This window comes from Hippocampus guttulatus, chromosome 11, assembly GCF_054856545.1.
Source record: "Hippocampus guttulatus isolate MCC_2025c chromosome 11, RoL_Hgut_1.0, whole genome shotgun sequence".
In the NCBI taxonomy this organism is placed as follows: domain Eukaryota; kingdom Metazoa; phylum Chordata; class Actinopteri; order Syngnathiformes; family Syngnathidae; genus Hippocampus; species Hippocampus guttulatus.
Window position 1 is genome coordinate 11,579,406 of NC_141271.1, and position 12,565 is coordinate 11,591,970.

The 12,565-nt window shown below is 42.7% G+C and overlaps 2 protein-coding genes and 1 long non-coding RNA gene across 5 annotated transcripts in view; 2 read left to right on the top strand and 1 right to left on the bottom strand.

The window, feature by feature from the left end:
• Positions 1–87: 87 nt before the first annotated feature.
• Positions 88–2,650, top strand: LOC147198078 (uncharacterized). Its single transcript, XM_086124193.1, has 2 exons — positions 88–310; positions 1,455–2,650. Exons 1-2 carry the CDS (start codon positions 214–216, stop codon positions 2,357–2,359), a joined length of 1,002 nt encoding a protein of 333 aa, XP_085980319.1. The 5' UTR covers positions 88–213; the 3' UTR covers positions 2,360–2,650.
• A 3,455-nt stretch (positions 2,651–6,105) lies between these two features.
• Positions 6,106–7,548, bottom strand: LOC147198079 (uncharacterized). 2 transcript variants are annotated; one of them, XR_015102314.1, is made up of 4 exons: positions 7,414–7,548; positions 6,726–6,860; positions 6,604–6,647; positions 6,106–6,542 (listed from the first exon to the last, which is right to left on the bottom strand). It is a non-coding gene; the product is annotated as an uncharacterized LOC147198079 (long non-coding RNA). The 2 variants fall into 2 exon arrangements; XR_015102313.1 differs by having other exon boundaries at positions 6,106–6,647.
• LOC147198080 (disco-interacting protein 2 homolog A-like) overlaps positions 7,489–12,565 on the top strand; it is a 77,238-nt gene continuing 72,161 nt past the window's right edge. The window contains exon 1 of one of the 2 annotated variants that reach the window (XM_086124179.1): positions 7,489–7,919. In XM_086124179.1, the coding sequence (XP_085980305.1) occupies positions 7,796–7,919 (124 nt within the window). In that variant the 5' untranslated portion in view covers positions 7,489–7,795. The remainder of the gene's footprint in view (positions 7,920–12,565) is intronic. The other variant, XM_086124180.1, reaches the window with a different exon arrangement.

Below are 12,565 nucleotides of genomic sequence, written 5' to 3' on the forward strand. Positions count from 1 at the left end.
TGGTATGTGCTGACGGTGCGTCGTTCACCGGAAGTACACTCTTCCTTCTCGCTCTTGTCTCCTGGAAATAAACAAAAATAAGGTAGCGAGACTGCGCGGTCTCCGAGCTTGTCCACTAGTGATTAAAAAATATTACTATCGGTGCGCTTTGTAGCGTCCCGCGGAATTTCGCGAAACGTCGCAAAGCAGACATCAAGTAGTTATCGTGTGAAAATGTGTGCAAAAAGTGTGAAAGATGAGTACAATAAGGAACTTTATGGAGCAAAAGAAGAGGACGAGCAGCAACGTGAAGTTGTGTTCCACAGAACAGGTTTGATCATTTTTCACTTTTATTGGCGAGCGGCTTTTTGTTGGTTCATTGGCATTATTCCTAATTGATGTGCAATAGTTTACAGCGCTCACTTTTTCGATCTATCCTATTCAATGTATTTAAAACTGACAAGTGGTAGACACACACACACACACACACACACACACACACACACACGCTGGCGCGCACGCACGCACTTAAGCATTGTTGGGGTCAGAGTGGCCTCCTCTTCCCCGCCTTTTCGTTGAATTTCGGACGAGGAGAATGTTGGTAATCCAAATAAGGGCTGGAGGCGACGAACAGTTCCTTCGAAGGGTTTAATTTATTTTTCTGCAGTTTACGAATCGATTCGGGCTTCTGAGGGGTCCAGATTTGAATCAGGAAGCGCAAAAGAAACACATTCATGAGATTATATAGAGACAATATGATAATGAGAGGCGGGGAGGTACGCCTCTCATGCAAATCACGGAAACAAAGTAACATGTCATCTGACCCGGTGTGGCTGGAAGAAGTTGGGAGTGGTGAGGTGAGACCAAACCACCACGACCCACCATTTGGTGTGATGGCAAGTTCTAGAACCCCCGCTCTGCATACATTCTAAGATAAGAGGGCTTCCCGTGGGGGGGGGGGGGGGGGGGGGGGCTGTTAACCCCCTTGGGTCGGCCCCTGGGAATCAGGGACCGATCCAAGGTGCGGGGGAACAACAGAAGACACTTAAAACACTACATACGTTGTTTTAAGTGTGCAAACAGATGTTCAGAAAAGAGACTGGGATCAATAGTACTCATAGTAAGGCACAGTCCCTCAATAGCCGCAACACAGAAACTAGAGATAACAGTTCCTCTTTTGATGTTGACATGTCCTCTGGGGGGGGTCCTAAAAGTGGTGGGGGTGAGGGGGTACCAAAGGTGATTGTAATCACAGTAAGCAGGAAATACCCTCAACCGCATTCTACATTGTTTCTTTCAAATCCAACTAACAGAGAGGAATGATATCTAAACAGCATGCACACGCATAAAAACAGGCCGCCCCACTTTCATTGATTTATTCCAAATCTTCTCCCCCTCCAGATATGAGTAATTTTCTGAACTTTGTTCACAAACACATATTGAAACATGTGTGCTTGCCTTCGTGTGTCCCGCAGACATTGGTGATCTTCATCCTAGGCAGCTGGAGTTGATCTCCAGGGTGGAGCAGGAGGACCTAGAACCCCCCCACATGAAAGAAGAAAAGGAGGAGAGCCCTCTCATTAAAGAGGAAGAGGGGGAGCACAGCGTCAGTAAGGAGGGAGAGAAGATTCAAGGATTGGAGGAAACCAATATCAACAAGTTGCCATTGAAAAGTGAAGATGAAGATGATGGAGACCACCATGGAGGATCACAAGCAGACAACCACTTAGCTCCACTGTCAGATAGTGATGCCATAACATCACACTCCTCTGACAGTGTTGATGACGAACACTCCAAAGATGGTACGACTTGTCACACTGACAAAAAACACATGAAATGTTCTCACTGTGACAAAACCTTTTTCAGCAAGTCAATGTTGAAAAGGCACATGAGAACGCACACTGGGGAGAAACCTTTTTCCTGCTCAATTTGTGGCAAAAACTTCACTTGGAAAACAGGTTTGATAAGGCACACAAGAACGCATACAGGTGAGAAACCTTTTGTCTGCTCCGTTTGCGGCGAAAGATTCGCTCATAAGGAGCAACTGGGAAGACACACGACAACACACACTGGAGGGACACATTTTGCCTGCTCAGTTTGTGGTAAAACATTCACGTGGAAGACCGGTTTGATTCGGCACACTAGATCACACACTGGAGAGAGACCTTTTGCCTGCTCCGTTTGTGGTAAAACCTTTAATCAGAAGACAACTTTAATAAGGCATATGAGAACTCACACTGGGGAGAAACCGTTCGCCTGCTCAGTGTGTGGCCAAAGATTCACTCAGAAGGGAAATTTAGAAAAACATGCCAAGAGTCACACTTTGGTTTTCCCAAGTGTCAACTTTTGCCTGCTCAATCTGCCACCTGACTTTCTTTAATCAAACAGGAATAGTGGTCGGTATCTGTCTACATTCTGTCTTTTTTTGTTTGTCACAAGATCAAAGTGCTGTGACAAACCAAAACAAGTGGAGTTTTTATCCGTCTGTGTGGAAAGAATATTCCACTTGGCCAGATTTCTTGAATTGGGATTGTTAAAACTAGAACTAAGCATATCGGCACATGTATTTTGAAGAGTAATAATGGTTTTACAGTCCCTAAATAAGTGAAATATATTTTTAAGATATATTCCTGAAAATGTGTTGTGTTTACAAATAAAGATTGATGAATGTGTGTATTGATTTACTTCTTGATGTGAGTGCAACGGATGATCATATGAAATGGGAAACACTCAACCTCCCCAAAAAATTGTCACCATTTTGGAGTGAGCCAAATTCACTTTATTACTGATGATGGCCTGCATTAAAAATGTTTTGCGTGTCGGATGGAGGGTTTGGATTTATCTTTTTTTTTTTGTTTTGTTTTGACGATTGTTTTTTTCCCCACATAGTTTTAATTAGTTTATAGAGTGGGTTGTTATTTATTTGTGTGTGTGTGTGTGTGTCTCATGATACGTCAAAATTGTAACATGAGCTTGTTTCGACCAATATTCATTTGCAACATATGCCTTTCCTATACATTTATTTCTCCCCATCAATCTTAGTGCTTAAATTGTGACTTGCTTTCAAAAAACACCCAAGTTTGCAAAGTACTATTCTTTGCCACACAATGTCCTGTAACAGTGCATTCAAAGGGTATGTCTGCATAATCCAGCAAATTCATTAATTTGAAATGTAAATTGTACAGAAACAGCCAGACAAAATAACTACCGTAATGTTGTCGCTGTTTGTTAAATAGCACCCATGATAAATCAATTGAAAAAATAAAAAATAAAATTATAAAATGTGTAATAAAATAGAATGATTTTTTTTTTAATAATAAATCTGTTTCCCATGAATTCAACCCTCACCATATCGTGGTTCACTTTCGGCGGTCTCACTGCATTTTATTAATCATACACATCTATCACTATTATTTTTTTCATCTCTTTGCTCAAATTGAGAGATGTGTTTTGACTGTGAGGCCATCATTTCTTAATAGCCGAGCTCATAAAGTGTTCTCGTTCATTTGGAATCAATCAATTCCGACACACCTGATTGCGATGATCGAGAGGAACATGCCGATTGCAGGCGACCGTCCTTAAAAAGGGCCAGTGGGTTGACAGCAACAATAACAGCAGGACACAAGAACAAGCTGCAAAGTTGCAAAGCCGAAGAACTGAGTGACCAACTACACAAATGGCTTGCAACTTGTGTGTGAGGTAATATATTTATTTATTTTCTTTCTCCTGTCAATACTGGTGTTTAGTTCTGTCATCTTTTCTCTTTAGGTTGCTTGTGTTCTGGCTGTTAGCCTTTGGACCCCATGCAAAGGGTAAGTCCCTGTGAATCTGCTCGCTTGCAAAACTATTGTTGTCATACTATGTTTTGCTCTTATTAGGACATGGTTCTGGACAAGGTGATCTTGCTCCTCCTTTTGGTTCAGCTGGGAGTTCTCCAAGAAGTCTGCCAGCTAGTTGGGATCCACAATATAGTCAACCTCAGTCCAATGCAGCTGGATTCCTGCAGAATGAAGCCGGCATGCGGTATTTGGCTTTCGCGCCTGTGGGTCATGTGATTCAACCTTACGACCACCACCGATGGCAGCAGCACAGTGCAAGTTTGTCCCAGGCAGCGGTAGTTCCGAGGTCTGGTGGATGGTCCATTGAACCAGTGGAAGCGATTTGCCCTCTCTGTCCTGATTGCCCCGAAATTTCCCCTTGCCCATTACCTGAACATTGCCCTCAGTCTGACTGCGTGCCCAATCATCTCCCTTGCCCTTGCAGTATAAAGTGCTGCAAGCGTAGTCGCAGGTGTCTCGGCTGGCATCCTTGGTAGGCTGCTCCATGTCTGCAGGTAAGGTCAATGTTTTTCACTTTTATTGAAAAGCATACCGTAATGTCCCCCCACCCCCCTTCTCTTGCATCCAGGTATTTGTCCTTCGGAAGTTTACATTCATTGCAGCAGTCAATAAATAATTTAAAATTGAATTGGACTTTGTTCCATTTCTTGAACAGGGTGCTAACAGCTGACTTTTTTTTTTTTTTGGGTCCTCCACCAAAGCTTTCCCCCTCTTAAATGGGTTTGAGAACAGTCGTACTTATAAGATCACAAATTGCAGTACCTTAAACGCTTTAGACAAAGATGAAATCGGATGACTAGCTCAATATTGTGCAGCATTTTGGATTAATGCCTTACCAAAAATGTTCCTTTTTAATCCAGGGACCCTGTCACCTAAATTCCCATCACCATTTTCAACATCCAGGTGTCTTGATAGACTACGGAGCCCCAAAGGGGACGTGGAAGGGGAAAAAAAACAACTTTGCGTTCCCTCTTAAAGTATTGCTAGTGCAGTGTGTAATGCTACTTGACTAGAATATGGAAGGGTACATTTGTTTTCAGGGTCTGTTTATATATTTTCAAACCGTAAGTAGTAATTGGGATTGTGCTCTTTTCACGGGAGATACATTCCTCACAAAAAATGTTTGGCTTTGAGGTGAAATTTCAGGATGAGCCTAAAATGCATTCGAACCTTTAAAGGTGAACTCGGTGTGACTTCCTCCTAAGCTTTTGAATGCACATGTTCAACTGTTAAATGTGTCTGTACTCTTTGCACAAGTTGCTGTTCTCTAACGGGAAGCTTCATGATAAAATTCACAACAGTTTGATCTTTGAATCGACCAATAAATGTCCTGGTTCAAAGCCAAAAATCCCTAACTTTTGTAGTCTAATTGTGATATTTCATTGTTGGGTGAACATTAAATGAATTTAGTTAAAAAGCTGTTTAATTGAAAGACATTCCTTAAAGATGGTATCACTGTAGAAATCCATTTGAGCATTTATTCAATTCTTGAATCCAGCCCAAGGTCCATGTATGGCATTTGTTTGCATTGTAGTTGGAAATTTAGCTCAGGATAGAACACCTCCCAAGTACTGAAGCAGAACTACATATTCCTAGTGAGACAAAACGAGTGAGCATTGTGGTCCTCCAAGCAGGGTTCAGAACATCTGTTATGTTGTGCGGCACAAAAATTTTATCAGGGTTTAATAGAGTACTAGACATGACTAGAGAAAATAATGCTACTAGTGCTGTCCGGTCCATCCATGGAATTTGGGTTATACATTTTGAGACTTAACAACCCTGCTTTGATGGCAGGAACAAAGCTTTAAAAAAAAAAAATCTTGAACAGTTGCTGCTATGGCTGTGTACAAGAGCATGACAAATCAAAACCATTTTGGCATTTAGAAGACTAATGTATCAGAGCAAACACTATGCATGATAGCAATACAATTACTACATGGAGCAATACCCACTAAAACTGTGACCCAGAGACAAGGCCACTAAACGCCACAAATTAATTGCAGCAGGAGAAAAATAAGTGCGGCATTCTAAGCCCCCATTTATTCAAAAATTTCTGCTGCTTGTGCAAATTCAATGCTTGCAAATGACAGTACCGGTACTCTAAAGTGAAATAGTCCTCAAGGTCAATGTTTCACATTGCAATCTAGGACAGACGCACGACCAGCGTGTCATTTTAGAAGGCTGCAGTAACATAGTTGTCCAGTGATCACGGGAAGACAAGACACCAATTCCATTTCACAGATTTAATAGTTACTGCAAAAAGAAGCACACACACCATCACTGGACGATAACCTGCAAACAAGAAAAGCCAACCGATTGAAGACGTTTCGGCATATTGATAAGGTTACGACGGTTCATCTTACCTGCTCAGACATGGACGAGCCTACCAATGATGCCAGGTGCGACACCTGCGACTGGTCTTACAGCAAGATGGCGCGCAAGGGCAAGAATGATAGCCACGTTGACAGTAAGGAGTAGGACAAGGGCCAGGTAACGGGCAAGGGAGTGGCTCAGGGCAAAGAGGACAGATGGGGCAAATTGGGGGGACCGACTGTTCACCAGAACCAAGATTCGCATCATCCTCGGACATACTTGCACCGTGTTGCTGGCGTAGGGGTTGAGCCCAATAGAACATATCGTACTCAAGTTGACTGTATGGCTGTGCATACCAACTATTTGGCTGGCTTCTCGGGGAAGCAAAACCTCCATGCTGAGTACTACCTCCTTAAAGCAAAAATAAAATGTTACTATAGTTCAACAGGTGCACATATTAACAGATGCTTACCCTTTTCAAGGTGGCCAAAAGCTAGCAGCAAGAGTACAAGCACCCTGAGGAAAGAGAGAAAATGACATTGACAAACAGCACAGACAAAGCCAGTAATGGAGCCAAAAAACAAAGGAAGTTACCTCAGACACAAGTCGCAAGCCATTGGTGAATGGGGGCTTTCCCTGGGTCCTGCTTGGCTTCACAACTTGAGCTCTTTCTTTGGTCCTGTTGTTTCTGGTGTTGTTACCACACTGGCCCTTTTTAAGGACAGTCCCCTGCACCAATCAGAAGCTGCTCTTCATAATTGCAATCAGGTGTGCACGAGCTCATTCCCATTTAAAATTAGGACAATATGCTTTCTGAGTTTGGGTATTGAGAATCAATTACCTCCCAGTTAGAGCACAAATCTGAGCAACCATGCTACCTGGAGGCTGCCTGCACCCCAGTGTATTCTAATTACTTTCTGGCAATCAAAATAAAACTTAAATTAAGACTGCTAAACCTAACCAAACAACATTGGTTAATTATGGGGATGAGCAACTGCATGTGGTTTGCACCTACATTCTAATTAATTAATGAATAAATAATAATAAATAAATAAATACATAGGCGTGTGGGTGTGTGTTTAATTAATCAAGGGCCAAGTGTGTACCCGCGGGCCGCCAGTTGCCTATCACTCTTTTAGACGGTATTTCTGTGAACCCCTTCGCTGTTCAGTACTGTATTCGGTTCCAAGGCAGGCTGTGTCTGCAGTTCCTAAATTGGCCTTGCAGGGGGCAGTGACGTCCCACCAGGTAGAAGCAGGTGCCCGCTGTTGCTACGACCCACCTTAGTCTGCGCGGTAGGCGAGCCGATCGTTGAGTTGAACGAGTTCTCGCCCCAGTTGAAGTGAGGCAGCAGTCACTGCAGGACGCAGCCCATGTCGCCGCAGGGGAAAGACAACAGTTTCCTCACCACCGCACCATTACCTTTAAAGCGCTCAGTGGCAACACGTAACAGCCACGCGTGTGCTAGCGTCACGGCTAGCCGTGCCATGTCATGACGCCGCCGGAGATTTCCTGCACATCTGTCCGCTGTTACTTCGAGACGCACCCTGTTTTCTCACCACACCGGTGACCGAAACGGTATTTTCCCGGAGGATCGTGGCTCTGTTTGTTTCGCTTGGGAAAAAAAGCAATCCCTTGGATAGATCTGTGCTTTTTGAACCGGGATGGCCGAGAGAACCTCTGCCGGGCTGCTGACCGTGACTCTGGAGCCCACGCCGGCTGTCGCGATGACCCTGCCGGTGGAGGTCCGGGCCAAGTTGGCCGAGTTGGAGTTGGAGCTGTCTGAAGGTACCTCGAACACTGTCATAACGTTTTGTTTTTCTGCCCTCTGTCAATTCGCAAAGAAGGGACGCTTTTCTGATCATGTTGGCACGCTGTAAGGCAAACATTTTTACAATAGAAAAACGTCACAAAATGTGGATGCACAAATTATGTACCTGCTACATCTCGCGGAAGAGCATTTAATTGTTCTGCGTGTCGCTATAACGTCGCTGGCATATACTGTACTGACGAACAAATATATTGTATATTCTTTGTATTAAATAAAGATACTGGATTAATTTCTCCACACCTGATCAAGACACTATGTGAGGTTGTTTCTCAACATTTTTTTACTTTCTAAAAAGCACTGTAGCAACACATATGACACCAAGTATACAGCAATGAATTGACTTAAATAAGGACTTTGAGGATCATCGCCTCAGATCATGGATGGATGGATGATGATACTGTACACAAGTGTAATGGAAGGGCAATAGGGCATTTAATTGTTCTGCTTGTCACTCTACGTCAATGGCAGAGAGATGGGGTGCATTTGTAGGAAATATGTCATTGCTTTCGGACCTATTTTCTCTTTCCTGAGGCATACTGGTTGGGAATCATTGGTTTAATTAATAATTTGACAGTTCCCAAAGCTGATGTATGTTTCTTGCCATTTTGACACACTTGATAGTGTTTCTTTCTCAAACTTTATCGAGCCAGAACACGTGTAATGTACATCATAAAAAGCTTAATCACACCAAAAGCCAAAGACACATGACCAAACAAAAATATGACACGTATTGTATAATACTTGATACACGAAACCACTTCGTTGTAGATGAACAAAGTCACTGTTGCAGCCCTCGTGTGTGCTTGTTGATGTAAAGTTTTTGTCGGCGTACATGAGTGGAATGTCTGCGTGGACACACCCATGCATGATGCTGCTCTGTGCTGGTTTTGGGGGACACACAATGGGCATGTCTGTACATTTGGATCTTAGTTGAACAAGAATGCAGCTAACTTCAAGACAACAAAGAATGTTTGACACAGCCTTTATTGTCACAAAGGCTTTGTTTGTATTATGTCATTCTCCATTAAAGTTAATCAAACAGTAGATTCTTATACCACTCTCACACTGACTACAAGGTGTCGCTCATTTTTTGTCTTTGCTCCAGTGGCGAAAGTGACATAGTCCATTCGGAGCCAAGATTTGAAGCCCAGAACTGTGAGGCAGACATGCTAACCACTAGTTTACCGTAGTGACCTGATACTATTCAAACTCCCCATATGAAAAAACCCCAATATATTTTGGAGAAGTGGGAGGAAGCCATAGTAGTACTGCGAGGACAAAGCTGAGATTCAAACGTCAGAACTGTAATGCAAAAGCGCTGAGCCATAAATGAGTAAAGCAATCAAAAGAAAACACTAAGCATGATGGCAACTGGGCACGTCTTCTTGTGAATGGAGTACTTTCTGAAATGTTATTTTGGCAGCAAAAATACTCAAGGCAGATTTTCCTTAGCTTGTTATTTTCAAAGTACTGTACATTGACACACAAGAGCCTTAAAGTTCAACCAGGCCACTTGACCTTTGATTTGTTCAGATTTCAAAACAATAACCACTGTCATATGAATTTAACGTACTCAACTATTTGACACATGTGGCACATGTCCCTCACAGATTTTATATTTTCACTCACAACTGTCACACAGGTGTAAAAGTTAACGACAAGTTCATTCCAAAATGCAGTAAAACCATGAAAGTGTCAGTCTGATTTGTGAAAAAACAACCCCCCCCCCCCCCCCCAATATAGTTAGCCTTCTTGTGGCACATTAAAAAATTAAAATAAAATAAAATCTCCTCAAGAACCACCGAGGATAAAGCAACCACTGTTGCATTAATAAACATTCCACTGCTTGGACAACTTCCTCAAGCAATCAACAGTTGTTGTGTCTGCAGTTCCTAAATTGGCCTTGCAGACTCAATGCAGGTCTGCTTACCTTATGAGAAGTTACATACCACATTTTAAGAAATAAGCAGATAGAAAGATTTATCGGGCATTTTAATTTCACACGTGACATGAGTATACAAACAATATCAAGTACAATTTTTCACAATATGTCCCCTTAAACTTAAAAAAAGTCAGTTTTAAAGTAACAATGACATTCTTCAAAACAAGTGAACCGTTGATGAAATGTAAAGCATCAAAACAAACCAACACCAAACACAAGAGCTGCCACAAGGCCGCGATTGGAACCAATGAGTGGAGCCAAGCTATGTGTCCAGTTTTCTCTTCGTGCTCTCCGCATGACACATCCAGATAGCAGCACTTCCCTCTGCTTTCTGCCCATTCTCCTCCCGCTGCGGTTCTGTGCCCTGCCGCTCCCCACCTCCACGGCCTCTACGCTTCACTGTCTCATGGAATAGACAGAGCGTTGTGTCGGAAAGCAGGTCGTTGATTTTTCCCGCCCTTGTCAATGAGCTCTTCTCACAGGGGACATTGGACGTGTACCGTTGCATCTGTTTTAGTATATCTGAGTTTGTGTGGCTAACCTTTTAGAAAAGCACAGGAACGCTGTATTATCCATGTGCCAGAATGAATGTGTCTCGTATGTTTTGCTAAGCAGTCTACCGGCGGAAGCAGCAGCCGCAGCGGCGGAGCTGAAGTGATTCGGCAGCCTAGCTCGATAATATTTCAGCGTCAGCAGTCAAGACCTGCCGATGTGTGAAATAAACAATCTGTTATGAAATACAGCGGCAGGCACTCAGTCATTTTCCTCTCTTCTTTTAGTTTTTTCAGGCTGCATCCCACAAGCTGACCTCTGTTGTCTGTCCTGATTGGTATTAAAGCGACCTATGGAAAATATTGAACTCTTTAATGGCCTACATAGACCGTTTCACCATGATGGCAAAAAAGTACAGACAATAGCTCCAATAGCAACACTGGTAAAGGAACCCTTCTTCTGTGTGTCATGTGACTAAGACAGACGCATTTTAAAAACTGTGTAAATTGGCTTGCATGATAATTTTAGCCTTTGTTTCGACCACCGTGGTATGAAAGTATGAAGTGTCTATTGAAAAGATGTTACTGGAGGTAAATTGCTCCCAAGGAAGACATAATGCCGCCTGCAATTTAAACTTAACTCATAGGTGTCAAACTCAGGTCCTAGAGGGCCGCTGTCCTGCATGTTTTCCTGTTTTCCAGTCTCCCTGTTGCAACACACCTGATTCAAATGAACAGGTTCAATGTCAGGTTTGCGCAGAGCTTGCTGATGATCTGATCGTTTGAATCAGGTGTGTTGCAACAGGGAGACTTGGAAAACATGCAGGACAGTTTGACACCTATGACTTAACTGGTAGGTTGATGAAAAACAAATCTCTTTGAAACTCAGGCATACAGTAGTTTACGTGGTAGAGCTAAAGTTAGCAAGCAAGATAGGCTAGCCGTTATGTTTTGCAAAATTATTATAGACAACCCAACCAAAAATGCTATACATACAGTACCTGTGGGAAAAATGCCTTCCACAAATTTGAGGATGGAGGTTTGCTTGCCAGTCTGTCCCTTTTGAAGTAACTAGTGGCTACTTAGCCACCAGGCAGTCTTGGGATAAGATAAGATAAGAAAACCTTTATGAGTCTTGCAATGAAAATGATTTTGAACCGCTTTCCAGTGAGTACATTGTCTGAATAACCATCATGCAGAGGCGCTATCATGCAGGCGCCGCCTCTGTATTCATTTCAAAGCCAAAAGGTAAGCAGAGCTGCATTGAGTTTTGTTGGATGCGCAAATTAGCATGAGCTCATGTTAGCTTCTCCTCATTGGCACAAATAGTACTTGACTGCTCGGTGAAGTTGTTGACGTGCTGGCATTGTGGTCGATTTGTGTTCGGTGACGATTCTTAATGTGCCACATACACACAGTGTAATGTATGAAGCACTGGTCTCCACAAACTACAGAGGTTGTCACTATTTTTCCCCACACTGTTCTGCTCCTGCGAGCGGAAGCCACATGAATAGTGATGCACAGTGACTGGTTTATTCTGTGTTTTCAAAAAGTAAAAGCATATGTTTGCAAATATTTTATTATGTTTAAGCACAAAAGAATCCTCAATTGAGCAAGACCAGAAATCAGAAACGCAAAGTGCACTATACTCATATTTTAATGAGAACACGTTAGTAAAACACAGATTTTGTTTTGAATTAAAAATATATATATATATTCTGGGGAAAAAAAGCACCATATCCCTCCTTGAATAACTGTAAATACCCTCTTGTTTTTAGAGGCGCAGCCCATGAGGTACAGCTCATAAATCCAGTTTTAGTTTTGATTGGCTGTCACCAAAATGACCAAATCCTTTTGTTGTTGGTTTTCCCAAAACCCTCCCATCCCAAATACTACACACCACAGTGGAGAGGAGCGGGGCTGTTTGATACTTCACAGCTGATGTGGACGAGTGGTCCAGAGATGGGGTGGAAAAGAGGGCAAGAAGACAGATGAACCCCATTATCTCCTGCTGGGATGAAGGAGGAGGGTTTGTCTTGTCTGCTGGGAAATTCATAGTCTCTCCTTCGCTCATTCCTCAAATGGTTTCTTCCCTTCTATGTTAGTTCACCGCACCCTCCGATCACAAGCTATTTTTTTTTAAATGCCATTTTTTCTCCCCTCCCCAGGA